General features: G+C 38.5%; 1 protein-coding gene across 2 annotated transcripts in view; it reads left to right on the forward strand.

Annotated features, from left to right (window-relative positions):
- LOC102776043 (protein turtle homolog B-like) overlaps positions 1 to 22,351 on the forward strand; it is a 161,858-nt gene that overhangs the window by 60,405 nt on the left and 79,102 nt on the right. For both annotated transcript variants that reach the window (XM_087847107.1, XM_087847106.1), the window contains exons 4-5: positions 9,163 to 9,314; positions 12,953 to 13,070. In XM_087847107.1, the coding sequence (XP_087703233.1) occupies positions 9,163 to 9,314; positions 12,953 to 13,070 (270 nt within the window). The remainder of the gene's footprint in view (positions 1 to 9,162; positions 9,315 to 12,952; positions 13,071 to 22,351) is intronic.

Here is a 22,351-nt window from a genome sequence, read left to right on the forward strand (position 1 = left end):
TTTAGCGACACTGTGCTGTCGATCTTACGTGCTGCACAATAATGTTTAATATTTAGTATTTACTGTCATATTCCCATATATCATCATGATGTTGTTTATTGTATTACTCTCGTTTTCTTCTGCTTGTTTTCTTTTTTCTTTCTCAACAGGTGATCCAGGTGATCGATACATGTATTTTTTTTTTTTTTTTTTTTTTTTTTTTTGCTTATTCTGTTGGTTTTTGTTTTTTGCCCTTCTCCCCCGTCCCTCTTCTCAACTGTTTTTCTTTCCCTCTTTCTTTCTCCCTTTTCTTTCCCCCAGTCAAGTCTGTCCCGTATTCAGCAAGTGAAAATAAAATAAAGAATAAAAGGTGAATCAAATGGACCATTACGGCAAAGCTGGGATGGTCCATTTGGTAAAGAAAATCCGTTGGGCATCTTTCTTCGCCTTTAGACAATAATTCTGATGGCAAAAGAGCCAAACGGGACAGGCAAAAAAGAAAAAAAAAAAAAAAAAAGATAAGAATTTAGCGATTTTGATTCTATTATCAACATCAGTTATTGATTCTATTCTTTATGGATTATTTTGCTGATTCTCACTGGGTTCTCGTTGGCTCTGCTTTGAGAGTTACAACCATCACTAAGCAGCATATCAAAGAGATTACATTCATTAAATGATGCTGTGTAGTCAAATGTCTGTACATGTTGGAGGTATTTCCTCTCTTTGTTGTGATCAGTGTTGGGGTGGTTACTCAGAAAAAGTAATGAATTACAAATACGACACAGAACACTTTTCTTTAAAGTAATGCTGTGCGTTGCTTAATTACTCAAAGGAGAAGGTTATTTGTTACACTGTTTGTTACATTGCTTCCACATTTCTGTAATATGACCTAAAATGCATCATCTCATATTGTTAACGTATAGCAACACACTGAGGGCACACATACAGGATCTTTCTCTCAGTAATTAGGTGTGAACACACGGCAAAGATAAAAACTAGCATAAAGGGACTTCAAAGCGATCGCCACAGTGATTCTACTTTAGAAACGTGATCACGTAGAAACATAGTCTGACTGCTCAGCAGTTTGTTACACGTTGAAGTTCAGGGTCTGGCTGTTGGGCTGCGGTCGGCATTCACTCAGCTTTAACATCACTCTGGGTTCTTAGCTAGCTTAGCATTAGCATGCTGTCTGTGCAGATGATTGCAAAGAGCAGAAGTTGTGTTAGCAACAAAATGCAGTTTCTGTTCTGGGAGTTTTCACTTTACCATTGCACTGTTGTCATTTTGTGCAATAAAAACACATTTAAAGTATTGTAAATATTCATGCTGTAGAATGCCACTATTTTCCTCCTCCAGCACATCCACTGAAATCAGCTGATAGTAGCACAAGTGCAAGTAGAACCAAGTAATTGAACTACTCGGGACAGGTTCTCTGCAGGAACTGGTCCTCGATTCCCATCAAATACAGTTTTTCTCTATATGCACTCTTGTAATAACTTAACTAACAATTATTGTTGTAGCGTTGACATCTTTAATTAGTTTAAATACCACTCAAAAGACTTTTTGCTTTGCCATTCAGAATAGCCTGATGTGATTAAAAAAGCAACTGAATGATTATTCATATTTTTAATCTTTTAAGTTGCCGTCCTAGCCAATGTGTGAACACGAGCCAATAGCTTGAAAAATAAGACCTTCCTTTGCTTTTGTGGTTGCCTTTTACAGTCATTGGACTGATGTACTATATAAAGGATGTGGAACAGCATTTCCATGCAAATCCAAAGGATCTGAAATTCATGCTCACTCCCGAGAGCTCTGCCTCAAAGCCACTGCAAAAACAGTAAACAATTGCTTTTTCATATAGGGCCAGATACTTTTAGCTTTTTTCCTTAGTAAATAAAGTTAATCACCATCACTTCTCCACCACCTTAAAATATGTTAGGTAAATACGCATAAAGAAAAATAAATAGGAAATGTGAAGATTGGCCCAAATAGTTTATTTGTTCGATGTAGCTGAGTGGTATACACTAACATAATTAGGGTCCATTTCTAATTCACATCAAAGAAGTAATATTAGTTTTATTAGTAATGATCTGAAACCTTGCTTCATTTATATTTTTTCAGGAAAACCTTTTTTTTCTCCACCCATACCTTTGTTAAAATTTCTTTAAATTATATATTGTTCGAAAAACCCGGCTGCACTTGAGCAGTCAAAGTGCTTTAAACAACATCATTCATCCAAGCACTTTATTTATATGCTTAAGTGCTTTCTATCTAAAATTCAGACACACTCATGCACTGAACAGACAGCAACTTTGGGTTCAGTATCTTCCCCGAGGATACTAAGGCATGGCTGTAGCAGCCAGGGGTTAAACCGCCAACCTTCTGATTAGAAGGGGACCTGCTCTACCTGCTAAGGAATTGCTAGGCTTTAAAAGTAAAGTATTTTTACATAAATTGTTATGATTTTTGATTTAGTAACGCAATAATGTGGGTCCATCAGACCTGCTAATATTGGCTAAAATATGAACACAATACAGAGGTTAAGTAAAACATTTGATTTTGTCATTACAGGCTCAGGCTCAAATACAGGCACAGTTTTTCTTTGGTTTATAGCAGAGGTCCCCAACCCCCGGGTCACAGACCGACACTGGGCCACGAGAGTTGAAGATCGCGTGTGAAATTTATGTTTTTATTTTTTATCGTTTTTATCATTAACTCGGTTTCCCTGGGTCTTTTCCTGTGTATTATGATTAAATAAATCTGGTTTACTGGTTTTATTTTGTTGCATTTATCCACAACACCTTAAAGGCCTTTCCGTGAAAATAGTCGGACATAAATCGGTCCGTGGTGCAAGAAAGGTTGGGGACTGCTGGTTTATAGTAAATGCAAATCTTCTGACTATCCAACTAAGAAGACACATAGTCAACCCAAAAAACTTAATTAGACAGTGAAGCTGATTTCAGAAGGGTTTTAAGTGTGACCAGTAACTTTCTGAAGAACACTCGGGGGGCTTGGTGCTATACTGACCATCTAGATGAAGCAGAACTTCTAATTATAGTTCTTCTGTTTGCACTCAACCTCTCACTGCCATTGTCAAACATCTGTAGCTTTTGGTTTTAACACTGTGGCCTTCAGTGCCAGCAGGACTGGCACATTAAGACAGAAGTGCTGTTTCTAGATTTCTGGTGAGATGCAAAAAGACAAGTTCCGTAAACTTGCCTCCTTCATTCCTGTGAACTTCTGTCACTTGAGATTGGCATTCCTGAAAGAGTGTATGAGTGCAGACATGAGACATGAGCTGCAAGATGGGAAGTGTTGGTAAAATCAGTTTAATAAGTATGCAAGTTTCTGCTTGAATGATTGAGTGAAATTTTAGGTTACCTAGCAGGGAAAAACATTACCTTGCTTGTATTAAGGCTTTTTTCCATTCAGAAGATTTAACGTCCTGCACTCTTTGGTCCTTTCAGTCATGGTGAAGCCCAAATGCAGATAAGGTGATACCAAAAAAAGAAAATAAAAAATGGTTCAAATGTTATAGGGTTGGTCTTCAATGCCTCCCTCTTGAAAAAGCACACCATTCTGCAGCAGCACTATCTCTATTTTTTGTCTAATGGAGTCTTTCTTATTTTTTTGCTTTTCTTTATCTCTGCCTGTTTGTCCCTCCTTAGTTTTGACATTTCTCTTCCCTTTCTCGTCTGTGTGCCAGTTTGCACCCTCGCACATGCTTTTCAGCACTTCTTAAGGTCCTTGAGGAAAACAGAATGAAGGGGTCACTGTTGCTCCTCCCTGTCAAAAAGCAGATGCACACATGATTACTGGCCAGTGGAGTGTCCTAACCACTCAGACAAAATGCAGCATTAAAAATTGACTCATAGATAACTACTGTAGTCAGTATACCAATTAGTTATTATAGTAATTAGTTGTTGTTAGTGGTGGAAGAAGAGATAAAACAGTTTATTACACTGCTGTGCCATTTATATTGCATATTGAAATTGATTTGCAACTTACAGCTTTTAAATTTCACTGCTTGTCAGTCGTAGGATTTGTTTACAAAAACAGTTTGTTGACTTTCATCCTGTTTCGCTCCACAATGATATTTGAACAGCATCCTGCTGAACTGCATTGAAGAGCATGGTTAACCTGTGACTACCTCCCTCTTACTAATGCTCTAAAGCACCCCTGCAGAAATAACAGAAAAAGTTGCAATGGGGTAAATGCTCTGTTTCTCCACTGCTCAAACAAAAAAACACAACTAAGAACACACAAATATTTTAGAAATGTGTCAAAAAAATTGCTTAAAACTAAAAATGACATTCTAAATAACAATCTGAATACATGTTTCTGAATTCACAGTTTTCCCTGCCTTTTTGTAAAATAGCCCAGCTAACTGTCACAATATCATATTTGTCCTCTTGATTTGATCAACCAAGACTTGTGAAAGCAATGCTTTGTAAACGCTACCGTTGGTTAAGGGAGGGAGAATTTTTATTCACCATCTCCAACTGTTTTCCTATCAAAAGAAAGGAAAAAATGTAAAACAAATTGTGATGCTGTGGAAAATGTTGTGTATGCAAAGAACACACACTACGCACTCTGTATTCAATGAACCTATATATAAAAAATACACTAAGACTAATACACTAATCTTTACCAAAAATGATACCTTAAGTGATATTATTTTCACGTACTAGTGTATATTACTGTATTTTCATACACACAAGTAAAGCCCAAATTAAGGCGACTGACAGGCAGTGTTGGGAAGGTTACTTTTAAAATGTATTCCACTACAGATTACAGAATACATGCCCTAAAATGTATTCTGTAACGTATTCCGTTACGTTACTCAATGAGAGTAACGTATTCTGAATACTTTGGATTACTTAATATATTATCATGCTGTTTACAACTACATGAATGTACTATTGCTGTGATTTATTACTGTTACTGAAGGTCCGCGGCTCCGAACCGTAGTAAAGGGACCTCTGGCTGATACGGTGGGTTCTGTGTCGGGCTCGTAGCCGAAAACTAGCTTTACTTTGTTGTCTGGGTCAACTTTGCTAGCGAGAGACAGAGAGAGGCGTTGAAAGGCTGCTCCAACGGAACTTATTGTTTTTGGAGGAAAACACGAACACGGTGTACAGTCGAGTTTTAATAGCTTACTTACAGCTGGGCTCGTCAGGCTCTCTTCTTGGCTGCAGTGGTTATTATTATATTTACATGCTTCCAGCTCCCGTTTTTGCTCGATGACAGCTCGTACTTTTCCTTTTTCTTCCTCCCTCGCTCACAGACACATAACGTGTATGGCAGTCCATTCTCCCTGCAGCACGGACTACACTGCCTATGATGCTACATTCTTTAGAGCTATACCTGTAGCATTCTGCCTGTTAGCTTAGCACAACAACAACAAAAAGGCCTCTCTCACCCAGGAAACACGCAGAGAGAGAGCGTCACCCTGTAACCATGGCAACCGTAACGCTGCCACCTGGAACAACAGAACGTAGCTGTCAAACAAAACCCAAACAGGCCTGACCCGCGACAATATGAAACAGGGAAGTACCGCCGTGTAATCCATTTATTTCAACAAATTAACTGTATTCTAAATACCACCTTTTTAAACGGTAACTGTAACGGAATACAGTTACTCATATTTTGTATTTTAAATACGTAACGGCGGTACATGTATTCCGTTACTCCCCAACACTGCTGACAGGTTGAGCAAATAACAGCACTGGCAATGAGATGCATGTGTACCTAGCTTAGGTAGCAACTTTGAGTGCCAGCTGCAGTATCCAGCAGTCTTCCACAGCAGTACAGTTGGTCTGATCCACCCTTTATTTTAACCAGTAGTAAGACAACTAGTTACAAGGAAATACAGCTATATAATGAGGTCGGGAGTCTGCGTTTCCATAACTGTAAAATCGGTCTTAGCTGTGTGGCATGGTAAAATGTGAGACGTGGAATTAGCACTATGGCCTGGCTCATAGCTGCAGATGGAATAACATGCTAGAGATTACACATGTAAGCAGATCAGCTTGAGTCCTAAGGTGATTAGATTGAGAATATCAAAAAATTATGCTCAAACGAAATCTGCATTGAATCATTGACAGCGATATTGACATGTGCACTCGGATAGACTGTAATTGGCATGAGTTCAGTGGGGGCAGTTGTAACACAGCTTAACTGTATTTCTGTTGGAGTATGTGCCAGTTGTCCTGTATGATCATCCCTCCTTATATTCTAGCCAGTAACGGAGCTAAAGAGGATTTTAAAAAATGGTATTAACCAAATGCACCATGTCAGGCACACTGATGTTCAATTCTTAAAAAAACAAAAATCACACTTTTTTAAAGAGTTTATCTTGCTCAGATGACTCAGCTGTGTTAAAATATTAATTTATCAACACTTATTTAATTTAATAAATCATTGCTACTGCAGAAACTGTCAAATATGCATCTCACTTTTTAACTGAAAACATTAATACTTTTAAATGTTCATGCATTTATAGCACTCTTATGAGTGTGTGAGCGTGTTATCTTTCTTGGTATGTCTACCAAATAAGATTTAGAAACTATGACAGCAATTACAGCTTCTCTGTTTTTAAGTCTACCTGTGAACAGCTATATTCAAGTCTCAACAGCAAGTATACGTGCTCTGTAAGGTTAGGCCTGGGCTTTGGGTGGGCCCCTCATTGACAATCAGACTTTTCTTCAAGCCAAACCTGGTTTTCGTTTGCCCTGAAGGGAGGATTTATGGTGTGCTTCTCAAATGTTTATCCTCCTGGGAGGACTTCTGAAGCTCTGTTAGAGCCATCATTCAGGGCAAGTTTGGATACACAGTTTGATCAGACATCCAAGAAGTTTGGTGCCTTCAAATGTCTTTGACAGTTATCGGGGTCACTGTTCTCCTAGGAACACTTTTATACACAAGCCTTGTCCCAATTTGTCCAAGTTCATTTGCTGACTTCTACAGTAAGTTCTGTGGACTTCATTAATTGGGTTTTGAGACTCTAAATGTGTTTGCTAATTAGACATTTTTAGTTTTAACATTTAGATGTTTTTTTTGTAAATGTATTCATCTCATAATGATAAGGTATTAGGAGATCTGGGAGAAAACTTCCTATTGTCAAGCTGCTCCCAGTCTGCTTCAAGTCTGCAAAAAGTAAAGAGGTCTGCATTATGAGATAAAACAGAGGTTTAGAGATCAGAACGCCAGTAAATGTAAACAAATTTCTCTGAAAATGTTTGTGTTTAAATGCAGTATTACATTTTTTCCCAACTTAACTAACCCTAATCCGTAGTCTGACAGCTAACAATGCAGAATTCAGATGTGTACTGATCTTTGTACAGCAGGTCTTTAGTTGTTTCTTATCTCTTCCTGTCCTCAGTTCTTCTTTTTGCTGTGGTAAGCACTCAGTTGGGACTTAAAAAGCAAAAAATATAATTCATATTTGTCATTAGGGTCAAATGCATCAGGATTTTAAAGGATCCTTATAAAAGTTCAGAAGCCGTAAAACTGTAAAAGCTGAAGGAGACAGAAATATGGAAAAAGTGACCGAAAAGACGAGAACCTTTAGAAAATGTCCATGTCCTGCAACTCTCCCTTTATTGTACGACCCCAGCAGCAGAGGACTGTAGCTTACATGAGTAGGGTTAGCAGAAGTCTTCACTGTTTAGCCACTCATCGCCTGCTTTAATTGTAGACCTTTCTAGATAACACACACACTGCAAGAAATTACTGAAACCTCCATTAAACAGTTATTTTGCCGTCTGCCCGCTTTTATCTGCAGTAATGGATTTCTAACTGTAAAAATATTATGCTTTAAAAACTGTATGTTTATATCTCTGAATTCAGTTAACTGTGTAATGACAAAATGTCAGCTTTGTTGCAGTTTATTTATTTATTTGTAAAACTTAAAGAAGATTAACCAAATAAATACAAAATACCCTGTTTAGGATCATTCCAAAGCATCTCCATGCTAGTGTCCCAGTGCTTTGGAAACCCTTCCCAGACTGATGGATGTCAACGACTTTGTTTCTCATTTGTTCTTGAGTTTCTTTAGAGCCTATTTCACTTTGTATTTAAGTGATTCGACAGATCTGTCAGTAATCAGGGCTGTGTGTGGCTAGTAGGGGTGGGGGAAAAAATTGATACTGTGTAGTATCGTGATATTTTGTTTGCTAATAATGTATCGATACAGGGACAGCAGAAATCGATATTTTGTTACAAAAAAAGTTTTTGCGGACTGGAACATGCTCTGACTTCATGTTGATCCTTTTTCTGAGCAAGAATCCTGACATTCCTTCACTGTCCAAATGTGTTTAACTTGTTTTTGGCAGCAATAAACATGACAGTTTACTTATTTTAATTTAAGACATGTTTTATTTTAATTAAGTTTAAAACATTTTTATTTAATGTAAAATTATATTTTGTTTTAATTTACTTTCAAATTCTTCAGTTGCTGAAGGGGCTGCATAGTTTTCATAAACTGCATAGTTCAGAATAGCTATAATTGTACCAGATGGTTGATTCAGTTAAGTTGGACTAGACTGTAATACAAACCGTTCAGTTTGTCAACAATAAAACTGAAATGAGAGAAAGACTGAGTGTGAGACTTTGATATTAGATAAAATGAATATTGATAAAGTTTACCTTTATGTACAGAATCTGAATATCGCAAAATATTTTTAAAAATTGCAATAATATCGTATCGTGCGTTAAGTATTGTGATAATATCGTATCGTTGGATGTGTGGTGATTCCCACCTCTAGTGGCTAGTGCAATTACTTTTTCACATAAGACCAGGTAGATTTACATATTTTTTTCCCTTAATACATGGAAATAAATCTGCATTTTGTATTTACTCAGGCAATCTTTGTCCAATACTATTGATAAACAACAACAACAACTTAGAAATTCTTAAATTGTTTTTAAACAGTTCCATGAAAAAGTACTTTCCCCTGTCTTGATTTCTGACTTTTCACCACCACGTTCACTGGTAGCCACTGATTTTATATGACTTTTATCACATCACAATAGATTATTTCTATTCATTCTATAAAAGAAGGTCGCGGCTAGAGAAAATAGCAGCTATGCAGGTTTTTCTTTGTTTTATTGTGTATGTTTCCTACCTTTATTAATTTTATTGTTCATATGTCCTCTCCAACCTCTGCTCTGTCTCTTCAGCCCCCCCAACTTTCACAGATACACCACCTCAGTACGTGGAGGCCAAGGAGGGGGGGAGCATCACTTTGACCTGTATAGCCTTTGGGAATCCCAAACCCTCAGTCAGCTGGTTGCGGGAAGGTAGTCTCATGGTCAGCAGTGCCAAGTATAAGGTAAATACTTTATATTCGTATCAGCTGTTTATTAAATATCTTACTATAGTCATACTATAGACTAACAGTTGCAGGCACTGAGACCGCTGTGTTTGTACGAAGCATCTGGCCTCATCATGCAAAGTCTGCCAGCAAGGTGCCGACTCCCACAGTTAAATATGTAAAAGTTTACTTGTTAGCAAACTGTTGCTTCTTTACACCAGTAGCTGATACGGGGCTACACCATCATTTAGTTTTAGTACAATCTGATATTGAATGTTTTTGTAGCTCCACATTTGGTCTCTAACAGTTTTGAGTGAGTGGGGTCTTTCTTAGCATCATATATAAACAAGGAAAAATGCCAAGAGATACTTCCACAGATGTCTAGTCTTGTGGTCTTAATCATCAGAGCAGAATTCAGAAATTCAGAAGTCTAGTGAATATTGCAGACGTTATGGTTTTCTCCCACATGTCCTCTTCACTGTGAGTGTTTGTGTGTAGGGGGGCATGGAGCACACTGGCTGAGAGATGGTGAGAAGAGAAGCTAGTGTCACTCAAGTTGATGACATCTCATTAGCCTGCAATAAAAGCTTCCCAACAAGCAAAGATGATCAGAAAGGTTTGATGGCAGGGAGCCTCGTGCTGGCTTGCAGGTCTGCTGGAGAGGAATAACATTTAAAACCTCTCTGGTGAAAGTCTGTTGCTTCCTTGAACGTCTCAAATTGGTCACTTAAAAGATGTTTTGAGCTGTAACAGCATCTTGAGTCAGGCTGTTGTGACTACTCAGGTTGAATAAATGCGTTTGCAGTCTTTAGATTGAGAGATCTACGTTTGAAATGGCAACATTCAATTAACAGACAACTCCTCAGCTTGACTCCTTGTTTCCTTACTACTTTCAACAATCAGAGATTGTAAGATTCACTGTGTGTTCCAGCACAGGGAGTTTTTCTCAGTAACCATTATTCCATTCACACATAATGTAACAGAACTTTTATTTTCATTTAAAAAGAAGCCTTTTGTGATCGTTTTGTTGCTGTACCGTAATGAATCCTGCAAGAAGAACGGGAATGACTCCCTCAGTTTAGATCAATTATTTAGGTGACTGAGCTTTGTTCACAGGAGAGTTATACATATAAATTTATCCGTCTCTCAGGCAGCAGCTTTCTTCCAAATTAGTCACGATACTTTGGGCTGTTATAGACTGATAACAACTGTAAACCATGAGCATGTGCTAACACAAAGATGTGGGAGAGATTTTAATCTGAATAACAATTTGGTATTGATATGAGTGGCTGCACTCTGATCTGATTTAAGAGAAAAACCTCTGAAGACAGATCTGGATGGTGAGCAGTGCTTTAATTTAACAAAATAAGTGGTAATGTGGTGATGTTTGGGTTTCCACTGTGGAAAGGGGCTGTAAAATGAAACTCCCAGGGATGGTTGCGGTTGCCTAGATTTCCAGCAGGTGGAGGGGCGCCAAAAATTAGGATATGCTCTCAACTCAAGTCAGCAATTCAAAAGGTTTTATGCAAGACAGCGACGATCAGGAAAAAATAAAGTCATTTTCCAAAAATGGGTTCTGCAGTTATTGCGTCTGATTTACTGACCTTTTTATTTGGTGTTCTGTTATTGCTGAGGTCATTGAGTGTCTGCCCCAAATAAAAAACTTTCACACTGATATTTTCTGTCTTCATGTGGGTCCTCAGATGTCTAACTAAGGAAGCACATAAAATGAAACTGTATGTGGTCAGCAACCTGGATATTATAGGAATCATAGGGGGATATGGGAATAACAAACATGCAATAAATAACAGGAATTGGTCTGCAAGTAGACACACTACCTGGAAGATGATGTTGATTGCAGGCATTTTTTGTTATAACTAACAACTTGCTGCCCTCTGGCCAGGTCTCATTCAGAAAAGACTTTTCACCTGGAAAAATCATTTTTTTCATACAAAGTGTTTCATTTTTTGTGTTAACCCATGATTCTATTTTTGTTCTTAGTGACCGCTGAAGTTAAAGTTAATTTAAATAGAAGTTCAAATTAACTGCTCAAGTAAGTGCTTGGAGGCATTTGTAAATGGTTGCCAATTAGCAAGACTTGCTTCTATAAGAGGTTTGGCTGTAAAGGGAAATGTTTAACAGCCACACTGCATAACACAACATACTGCTCGAAGGACTTAAACCTAGCAGACCGAGTCAAAATCAAAGGAAGCTACTTTTTGATCTCGAATGGGTCTAGCTCCTTGGCACTAGGGCTGCCACAAACGATTATTTTGATAGTCGACTAGTCACCGATTAATTTTGCGATTAGTCGACTAATCAGATCATCATCCATTGGATGTAAAACGTACAGCTTATTGCACCAGCAGCATCTGCTCTTATATAACTATCATTAGCTTACAGCTGTAAGTGTTTAAGGTATGTGCTAACTAAAAAAAAAAGACAAGATGATAGTTTATTAAATTTTAATGAAATTTGCAGATTGTTTCGGTGAAGTTTAATAAACTCCTTGCTATCTAAAATATAACAGGACACCGGAGTATATTCTCGAGCATCTCACACTTCTGATAATCAGCTGTCTGCTTGACATTTATTCAGCTGTGTAAAAACTATAACTTTAATCTCAGCCAAACCGATTTACTCAGGAACAAATAAAATACTAAAAAAGCCAAACAATAACATTTTTAAGTTATCTAAGTGACTTATATATCATGTTTAACCTGAGTAGCGAAAGACGGCGGTGGGTTTGAAAACGATTTGCCGGGAGTCCGGTGTTCTCACGGCTCTAGTGAGCCTTGAACCCCGGCTAGCTATCGAGCTAGTGGGTAACAGACGTCTCCAAAAACGTCGGAGCACTTTTGAAAATATGTGGTGTCTTGATAAACTGAGCAGATATTTGAGGTTTACACAGTAACATTCTCGCCTGAAAATATGTTCAACGTTTATTTTGTGACCCAGAAAGAATAATAAGAGTAATATTAAAACTAACTAGCTGCCGCCATTGTTGGAAACTGAGCTGGGCTGCGCTATGAACTCTGGGACAGAGCTACTTCTTCTTCGGGGTTTAACGGCAGCTGGCATCCTTGTACATGCAGTGCTGCCATCTTCTGTTTCAGTCCGTTATTACACTCTTAAATCCTACTACTTATTCCTGCGTCTTTTGTGATCTTACAAAGCTTCAAACAACGCGTCGACTATTAAATCAGTCATCGATTTTGATAGTCGACGTAATCGTGACTAGTCGACTAATCGTGGCAGCCCTACTTGGCACTTTCACAACCAAATTCAAAGACTTTGATTGATTAGTTGCTTTTAACACTTAGGATTGTCTTCTTTCTGTACTGTGACAGCATTAATTCAATTAATTTATTCAATTCAGTTTTATTTATATAGCGCCAAATGACATCAACAGTCACCTCAAGGCGCTTTGTATTGTAAGGTAGACCCTACAATAGTACTTTCAGAGAAAAACCCAACAATCATATGACCCCCTATGAGCAAGCACTTTGGCGACAGTGGGAGGGAAAAACTCCCTTTTAACAGGAAGAAACCTCTGGCAGAACCAGGCTCAGGGAGGGGGCTCATTACAACAAAACTTGTCTTCTGGGTTTTTTCAGTACTGACGTTTAAAGTTACATGTTTGTGTGTGCGCTCAGGTGTCCGATGGGAGTTTGACGGTGCTATCCATCACCCGGGAAGATCGGGGGGCCTACATGTGTCGAGCCTTCAGCCCCCAGGGAGAGGCTATTCACACCACACGGCTGCTAGTACAAGGTAAGGAATTTTAAGGATTTCCAATATTGCATCTTCATTCTGTCCTGTGGTCCTTCCCTTGGTGATTTCATTAGGAGTTATGAAAAGTAGATGTTTTTTTGTATTTTACTGTTTTACAGGGAAGGTTTTTAAATAGACGAGTCCAAATATCTCACACCAAAATGAAAGTCAGTCATAATTGTTAAACTTGGTAACATTTTAGGATGTGGAAATATTAGAAACATTGTGGCTCCATAGTGTAGTGGTTTACACATTTGTCGTGGTGTGAAAACAGGGCACGTGGTGTGAAAATCATCCAAATCACACACGCAGAGCTTCCTGCTGAAGCGACTCTTTGGGAATAAGGGAGCAGCCAAAAGTAAAAGTCATCAGTATAACATTGAGGTAGATTAGTGGCAGTGGTAACCAATTTACATAAAAGGTCAGATTTGCTTGAGCCGTGTCCTCCCCGGAAAGCAACATTTAGATTACAAATGTTGTAATCTAAATGATCTAAACATTTCGATCTTCAGCTCAAGAGTTGGGAGTTCGCCTTGTAATCGGAAGGTTGCCGGTTCGAGCCCCGGCTTGGACAGTCTCGGCCGTTGTGTCCTTGGGCAACTTCACCCGTTGCCTACTGGTGGTGGTCAGAGGGCCCGGTGGCGCCAGTGTCCGGCAGCCTCGCCTCTGTCAGTGCGCCTCAGGGTGGCTGTGGCTACAATGTAGCTGCCATCACCAGTGTGTGAATGTGTGTGTGAATGGGTGGATGACTGGATATGTAAAGCGCTTTGGGGTCCGTAGGGACTAGTAAGGCGCTGTATAAATACAGGCCATTTTAGATTATACTTAGGTAGATTTGTGGCTCGTCCATCTGCTAATTCAAGTTTCAAGTTCAAGACTAACTAGCACAGTAGGGAAATATGGATTCAGAGCTAAGTGACGTATCAGGACATTCTAACGAACGATGAGTTTTCTCAGCATAGACCAATCCTGACTAGACTCAAGAGAGCAGGTCATGAAACTCTAACACACTGGGAATTGGATCAGCTGTGCCTACAGTATTGGGAAGACAAAAGCGAGCACACCATCAGAATACAAATGATAAGGATATTTGTAGAATTATTACACAAATTTATCTTTTCAGCCAAATTGTGAGGATGGACTTGCCATTGGCGATGAATCATTTTTCAATAAATTTAGAGCCAGATTGAAGTAAAACTTGCAACTTCACACTGACGCACATCTGTTAGCTTTAGCATATTTTTAAAAGTCACTGAGAAGTGTCAGAACAGGATTTATTAGGTAGTATCAGACGTGGGGAATATGCTCCTGCAAGATTGTGATTTGTGACTTTTCCTTTTTTTTTTTTTGAGAAAACATCAGTGTCACACTGTGAGACACTTTCAGTCCAAAAGCACACGTCCCCCTCCGTTACCTGTCACACACAGAAACTAAGCACATTGCAAAACCAGCCAAATTTGTTGGTCATTCATCTCAGAGCCTAAACCTCTGCACCATTTTCTATGCAAAACCATCCCCCACAGCAACAGACAGATAACAGTGAGTGTCTATTTGGGTATATTAAACATTTGCGTTGCTTTTCAGTGCTGTTTATGACACATACTTGCCATGTTGATCCTTTCACAATTTCATTGTCATTCTGGGTTGTTTTCTCCTGTCACTGCATATTAGTAGATCATGACATCACACAGAAAACTATGGTACATATGCTTCTTTTGCTAAAAATAGCACCATTCCATCAGGGAAGCAGGATCAATCCATTTCTGTGGGTATGTGGGGGTAAATGTGGTATCAGCAGGTGGAGTTTGGATGGGCTCCCATAATGGCCAATCACGTCAGCTCCCTTTACTGCCTTTGAAATGCAGCATATGGTTTAATGATGGTCAGTCTGTGGCTGCTTTGCTGGAGAAAACTGCTCTGCTCTCAGAGATGCAGAGGCACAGCACAGATACATTACATTGAGAATTTAAAAATATGACTTTGGGGCAGACAGATCTATTTTTGAATTAAATTCTTTGTCTGGTTTTAAAGATAAAGTGATATTACTTTATAGAGGCTGGTGATTTAACTGTGAGTTTGTGATCACGTCAGTGTTTGAATATTGATACATTTCAATGAGTGTAGATCCTACTGGAGAGAGCAGCAACTAAAGAAAGATGAGAATTTCAATGTTTAACATGTTGCTTCAGAAATAATCACATAAGTAAATAGCATGTTACCAGGTAATATGCAAATATTATCTGACATGAAAACATATCAGATCACTGTGGCACATCCCCTCTTGTTTTCACTGGTCTCTAAATATCTGGAAACTGAGGCGAGTTGTTGGACTTTTGGGAAAGAAATGTTGTCCCATTGCATGATAGAGGATTCTAACTCCTCAACACTCCTGGGTCATCTTTGTCATATTTTTCATTTCACGATGCACAAAAATCTTTCGATTGGTGAGACGTCCGGACTACGGGGAGGTCAGTTTGTACCCTGGCACTTCCACTACAAATCCATGCTCCTGTAATAGATGAAGTATAGTTTTGCATTGTCTTATAGGAGGTCTCCCAGAAAAGCTGTAATCTGGATGGGCGTATATATTGCTCTAAAACCTGTCTAAACTTTTCAGCATTGATGGTGCCTTTGCAGTTATGGAAGTTGCTTAATTCACTTATGCACATGTACCTTCATGTACTCGATGCATGGCGTTTGAACTGAGCCCTGATAACAAGCTGGATGGTCCCTCTCCTCTTTTATTCAGGACATTTGGCATGCATGTTCTCCAACAAAAACTCTACATTTCAATTTGTCTGACGAGAGAACTGTTTTTCACTTTGCCTAAGTCCATTTTTAATCGAGTTTGGTTTCTGAAGTTCAAGTTTCTGGATCATGTTCACATATAAGGTCTTCTTTGCATGAAAGACCTTTAACCCTATATTCATGGGTGACACACCAAACTGAGATCACATACAATGATTTCTGGCAGTGTTTCTGATCCCAGGCAGTTATTTCAATCACAGAATCATATATGATCTTAATGCAGTCCTGTCTGAGGACTGCATTAAGATCACAGCCACCCAATATCGATTGCCTTTTTTGCAAATCATTGAATTCTCTTCTATGGACATTTTACAAAGCATTCCAAGCATTTTTGGAATTGAAGGATATTTTTCTTCTGTTAATGGTTTTTTAGCACTGAAAAATTTGAGATGAAAGTACAAAGTATTTTAATGCATAATCTTTCAAAAGACTTTTTTGGTAACTGCTACTTTTTCAGCTAATTAGCTTTAGTAGCTAGCTACAAAGGTCAATAGGCCAATAGAGCTCCATCCCTGCATTGCAATATGGCTTTAATAATTAGACGAAGTAGGTTTTTAAAGCCATGGCTGGAAACTTGAATACGCAAGCAGAACATTAGTAATGATACTCCTGATACCAGGTAAGTATCATTACTTACCTGGTAATGATCCTGATACTAAGACCACCAGGTACCGGAACAGCTTCTTCCCCACAGCTGTCAGACTCCTGAACTCTGCCTCCTGACATCTGACCCACGTTAAACTCATGGATTGAACATACACACACCCACAACCACCTACACACACACACAATGGACAACTGTACCCTCAAACACACAATAACATGGTCTGAACCACCACTCACAACCACTACCACTTTATATAGCCTCTGTAGAAATTATCCACATATCTCACTTATCTTAACTGCACTACTGTATAGTTCTGTGTAAATAATCATTCTGTACATACGATAATTTTTAATCCTATAACTGTTTATAACTTGCATAGTTCACATTTCTGTATAGCTGTATATCTCAGTATAGTTTTTTATTTCATATTTATATCCTGTTCATAGCCTGTACATACTTATAGTTATAGAATATTCATAACATACTTCATACGTGTACATTATAACATACCATAATAGACCCATTTCTGTAATATACTTACATATCTATATTATTGCTAATATATATTGTAATATATCTATATCACTAAAGCACTTCTGGATGGATGCAAACTGCATTTCGTTGCCCTGTACCTGTGCATGTGCAATGACAATAAAGTTGAATTCTATTCTGAATTCTATTCTATACTCAACGGTTGATATATACTGAGCACTTGGAAAGCGTGTCTTCTGCCCACCTTTTTATGCAAACTCACTGACATAACACAAACATGAACTATAGCATACATACATCCACAGACGACTTCTCTCCAACCCACAGGACTGAAAGTATCAGTTGTGGATGTTTATGTAACAGACACCACAGACCTCCCACCCAACCCAACCGAGGGCCCATGCCCATGCCCTAAAAGTTCACAGCTGTTTTAGGTATTTTGATGTTAAGGTCAAACAGTGTCATCTAAATTTGCATTTTGCTGAGATAATTGAGCAGTATCATGCTGCAGGATTAGCAGACATTTTTCTATTCACTGAGACATGCTGCTAGCATTGCTAATAATGTAAAAGTTTGCCCTAATTTAAAATGTGTTCATCTAAATCGGTCTTCTGTCTGGTGTAAAACAGTCACAACCTTTTTGATAGCAGCTGGCTGCTCCCTCAAGCATGCTATCACATTCATATGAACACACCAGGCTGAGTAGAATTTAAATAGTGTATGATGCAGCAGTGTGTTTAGGAGTGCGACTAGAAAGACGATGCTTAAATTAGTTCAGGGACGTCTTACAAGTACATGGTACATCAGGAGCATGTGAGCTGAGATAAAGAAATAAAAATGAGTGGATGCTTTTTTTTGACTCATGCTCTAAATTAAATGTCAACTTCTGTATCTAAAGCAATTCGTCTATCTCAGTCCAGGCTCCACCACAAAATCATCACATATTTACCAAAGGAATCAGTAATTGTCTCTGATGTCTTCCATCATACACACGTCACTTCTCAATGTCGCTGGTATTTTTCTTCTGGAAATGAAAAGTAAATATCCTTTAAATGTGTGACTTTGCAGCAACTTCAGAGGTGATTTGTCTGACCAAAGAGGAAAAATAATAACACTCTAACCACAGCATCCCAGGTCATATAAGTTAAAGATCACTTCCCAACAGTTCAATGGACATGATCTGACCACCACTGAACTGAGGAAATTGAAACTTGATCTCTAATTGAACCATTTTCATTGACCTCTCAATAGATTCATTCAATTCACTTCAATTTATATTCACAACCCACAATTAGAGATGGCATGATACCACTTTTTTATGTCCGATACAGATATCATAAATTTGGATATCTGCCGATACCGATATGAATCCGATACAGTGTTTTTTAATCAATAAAACTGTTTTTAAATATCTTGCTGCATTTTGTATAAGTTCATGCTCAAGTTTAAATAAACAACAACACTAAAGCTATTCTGTTATACCTGTATGTAAAAAATACACTGCACCCAAAATATTTCATAGTTCAGCAACACTGATCAATCTAATAAACTTAAACCTGCACCATCCTCCCTATTCTGGTATTTTAAAGAGCACTTAGCAGCAATATTAAGCAACCTAACTAATAGGGTTGCAAACTCCCAGCAAAAAAAAGAAAAAAAAAAGAAAAATAGGGAACCCCCACCCCCCACCCCCACCTTCCACCTCATGATGCTTAATTGACGTAATCAACTTAATTTGATGCAGTGTGGAAAAAAATGCTCAGAAATAAATAATTTTTCAAGAATAATTAAATAGATTTAACATCTTTCTACAACAGAACTGCAGACTGCACAGATGGTATCTTCCCAAAGGAAAAAGTAGTATAGCTTACTAGGGTATATTAGACCTAACAGTTACTATATACAGTAATGGACTTCTATATATTTTACATAAGATTAAAACTTTGGGGTGTAAGATTCAGATAATTATTTATTAAAAGCTAGACATTTTAAATGAGAATAAGAAAGAAAAGTATGTCTTTGTGCCCCCCTTTTCCCTGTTAATGCCCTATCGGCCCCCCTGGCTAAACTTTGCTAAATCCGCCCCTGCACAGTTACCAGCCGTCAGCTACGTAGAAAAAGATCCTGGTGTAGAAAGTAATATTAAATAAACTCTAACAACAGCTTATCAAGGTTAAACGTGCTGCTGTTGTTCAGCCGCTGGTTTCCTCTTTCTGGTGCAAAGTGGGCCAAAAACAAACAAGAGAGACGGACTCGCAACAGAAAAGCCGATCAGCTGATCATTGATCAGTTTCATGATTGAAGTAGCAGCAGGAGAGGCAGTCGCTCCATATATCTGTTGTTAAGCTTAATGTGGGAATGCTTTACAGACATTCAGAGATGAACTTACACACTTGCTTTACTTCTCTCTGGGATAACTTCCTCGGAGATGAAATGCTGGTTTGGTAGCGAGGCTACAAATACACACAGCCGCTCTATCACGTGACCACACTGCTGCCGCGTGCTACGGTTATGAGCCGAGTTACACCGTGTTGCAAGTTTTGTGAGGTGCTTTTTTTGATATTTAATGGATCGGATTACTTTTTTTATTTCTCTCCGATATCCGATCCAGTAATTTAGGTCAGTATCAGACCGATACCGATACGTAATATCGGATCGGTCCATCTCTACCCACAATATAAGAAAGACACACCAACAAAGTATTTGGCGATAGTCGCAAGGAAAAAAATCCCAGACAGGCTCAGTAGGGGGCAGCCATCCACCACAACTGGTTGGTGGTGAAGGGAAGGAGAAGAGAGGCTAGGGGACAAAAGTCAAACTATAGGTGAGAGAACCAGAGTTGAACAATTATTACATGCAATAGAGGTGTATAAACACACAGGGAGTGAAGAAAACGAGTGAAGAAGAAATGCTTATTGCAACATGGGAAGCCCCCAACAGCCTAGACCTATTGCAGAGTAACTAAAGGAGGATTCAGATTCACCTGATCCAGCCCTAACTATATGCTTTATCAAAAAGGAAGGTTTTAAGCCTAATCTTAAAAGTAGAGAGAGCGTGCCTCTCTAATCCAAATTGGGAGCTGGTTCTGCAGTAGAGCGACCTCATGCTGAAGGCTTTGCTTCTACTTTTAAAAACTCTGGGAACAACAAGTAAGCCAAAGTATTCTGTTAGGATAATAAGGCACTATGATGATGTGACGATATGACTGATTATTAAAGATTTTGTATGCGTTTTCATCCAATTCTGGATTTAACAAGAAACAATTAAACAGAAGTTACAATGTCTCAATTGGTTCTCTTGCTGCAGAATTCTGGGTCAGTTGAAGAGTTTTCAGGGATCCTTTAGAACAATCTAATACGAAATTATACTAGTTCAGTCTCAAAGTAATAAATGCATAAACTAGCTTTCCAGCATCACTCTGAAAAATGATGTTTCTACTTTTAGCCATATGTTGGAAAGAAATGGAGGTAGTCCTGCATATTTGCTTATTGTGCATGTTGAACTACTCCAGGATTCTTCATAATATTACTGGAGGCCTTGGCTTCATGGTGTTCTAGTTCACTTCCCACATAGCTAAACCTATATCATTAACAGCCTATATATGAGCCAGTATACTTGGCTTGTGAGTAACCTGTTGATGGCATAGGCCCTACTACACCAACAACTCGTTTACCTTTCCAGTTGATTTTTCCCCCACTAGAGACCCCAGCGACTGTAGTAAAATGTATTCCAGGGACTATTGAAGTGACACTAAAGTATATCTGAAACTGCTGGATAGGGATAGCATAGATTTGATAAGACTGGAATTCAAATCGGCAGTAATGACAACCGGTTGTGTCAAATGGTCACTAAAACTAACCTCTTAGTTCCCTTATAGCCTCTGACGGTGAAGTCATCTCTGTGCTCTGAATGTTCAGTGTCACTGATCCCAATATTTTACTATAGAGAACACACTGTTGATATTAAATGAATTGTGCTGCAGTGGCTTGAATTGTATCTACCTGATAAGATTCAAATTTGTGCATGTAAGTGTCTTCTTCATATACTAAACCCAGTCGTGGAGTTCCACAGGGTTCTATAGTTGGACCAATACTTTTTACATTATATTACTGCTGTGGCTACAACTGTAGCTTGCCTCCACCAGTGTGTGAATGGGTGGATGACTGGGTGTGTAAAGCGCTTTGGGGTTCCTAGGCGGGACTAGTAAAAGCGCTATACAAATACAGGCCATTTACCATTTATTTAACATTACCCTTAGGTATTAACAGAAATCACTGCATATGTTTTCATTGTTATGCTGATGATACGCATCCTTATTTATCTATGAGGCCAGATGACCCAAATCAGCTTGTTAAACTAAAGGCATGAAGGCCTGGATGAACTCTAATTTCCTACTTCTGATGTCAGAGGCTAATGTACCTGGTCCCCAAAATGTTAAAAAACATCATACTTATTCTGAATGTTACTACCTTTATGCAAATCTTTCTTTAAGGTGTTTATTTTTCTTTTTTTGACTTATAGATCAACATATAGATGCACAGGTGTGGTCAGACATCTGTAAACATAACTGTACAAAACATACAAATAGAATTATTTCACAGTTACTATGATATTATGATTTGTGCATTATTGACACAGCTCTCACCAATACAACGTTCTTGTGACAGTCCTACTTTGGACCCGAAGATCACAGATGGTTTTGTGTAACAAATTATCTAGTGTCTCTGAACAAAAAAACGGAGAAAGAAAAAGCACAAATATTGAACAGTGAACAGGATATTACTGATACGTTTCTCATGGGCCCCTATGAGAAACTAGATCTTGGTTACCATGAGACTTTTTTATCAAATGCACTATGTTACATTCAGTGTTGGGGAGTAACGGAATACATGTACCGCCGTTACGTATTTAAAATACAAAATATGAGTAACTGTATTCCGTTACAGTTACCGTTTAAAAATGTGGTATTTAGAATACAGTTACTTTGTTGAAATAAATGGATTACACGGCGGTACTTCCTTGTTTCATATTGTGGCGGGTCAGGACTGTTTGGGTTTTGTTTGACAGCTATGTTCTGCTGTTCCAGGCGGCAGCGTTACGGTTGCCATGGTTACAGGATGACGCTCTCTCTCTCTCTGTGTTTCCTGGGTGAGAGAGCGGCTTTTTGTTGTTGTTGTGCTAAGCTAATAGGCAGAATGCTACAGGTATAGCTCTAAAGAATGTAGCATCATGGGAAGTGTAGTCCGTGCTGCAGGGAGAATTGACTGCCATACACGTTATGTGTCTGTGAGCGAGGGAGGGAGAAAAAGGAAAAGTACGAGCTGTCATCGAGCAAAAACGGGAGCTGGAAGCCTGTAAATATAATAATAACCAC

Source organism: Neolamprologus brichardi, chromosome 10 (genome assembly GCF_056152115.1).
Source record: "Neolamprologus brichardi isolate AB-2024 chromosome 10, ASM5615211v1, whole genome shotgun sequence".
Classification (NCBI taxonomy): Eukaryota; Metazoa; Chordata; class Actinopteri; order Cichliformes; family Cichlidae; genus Neolamprologus; species Neolamprologus brichardi.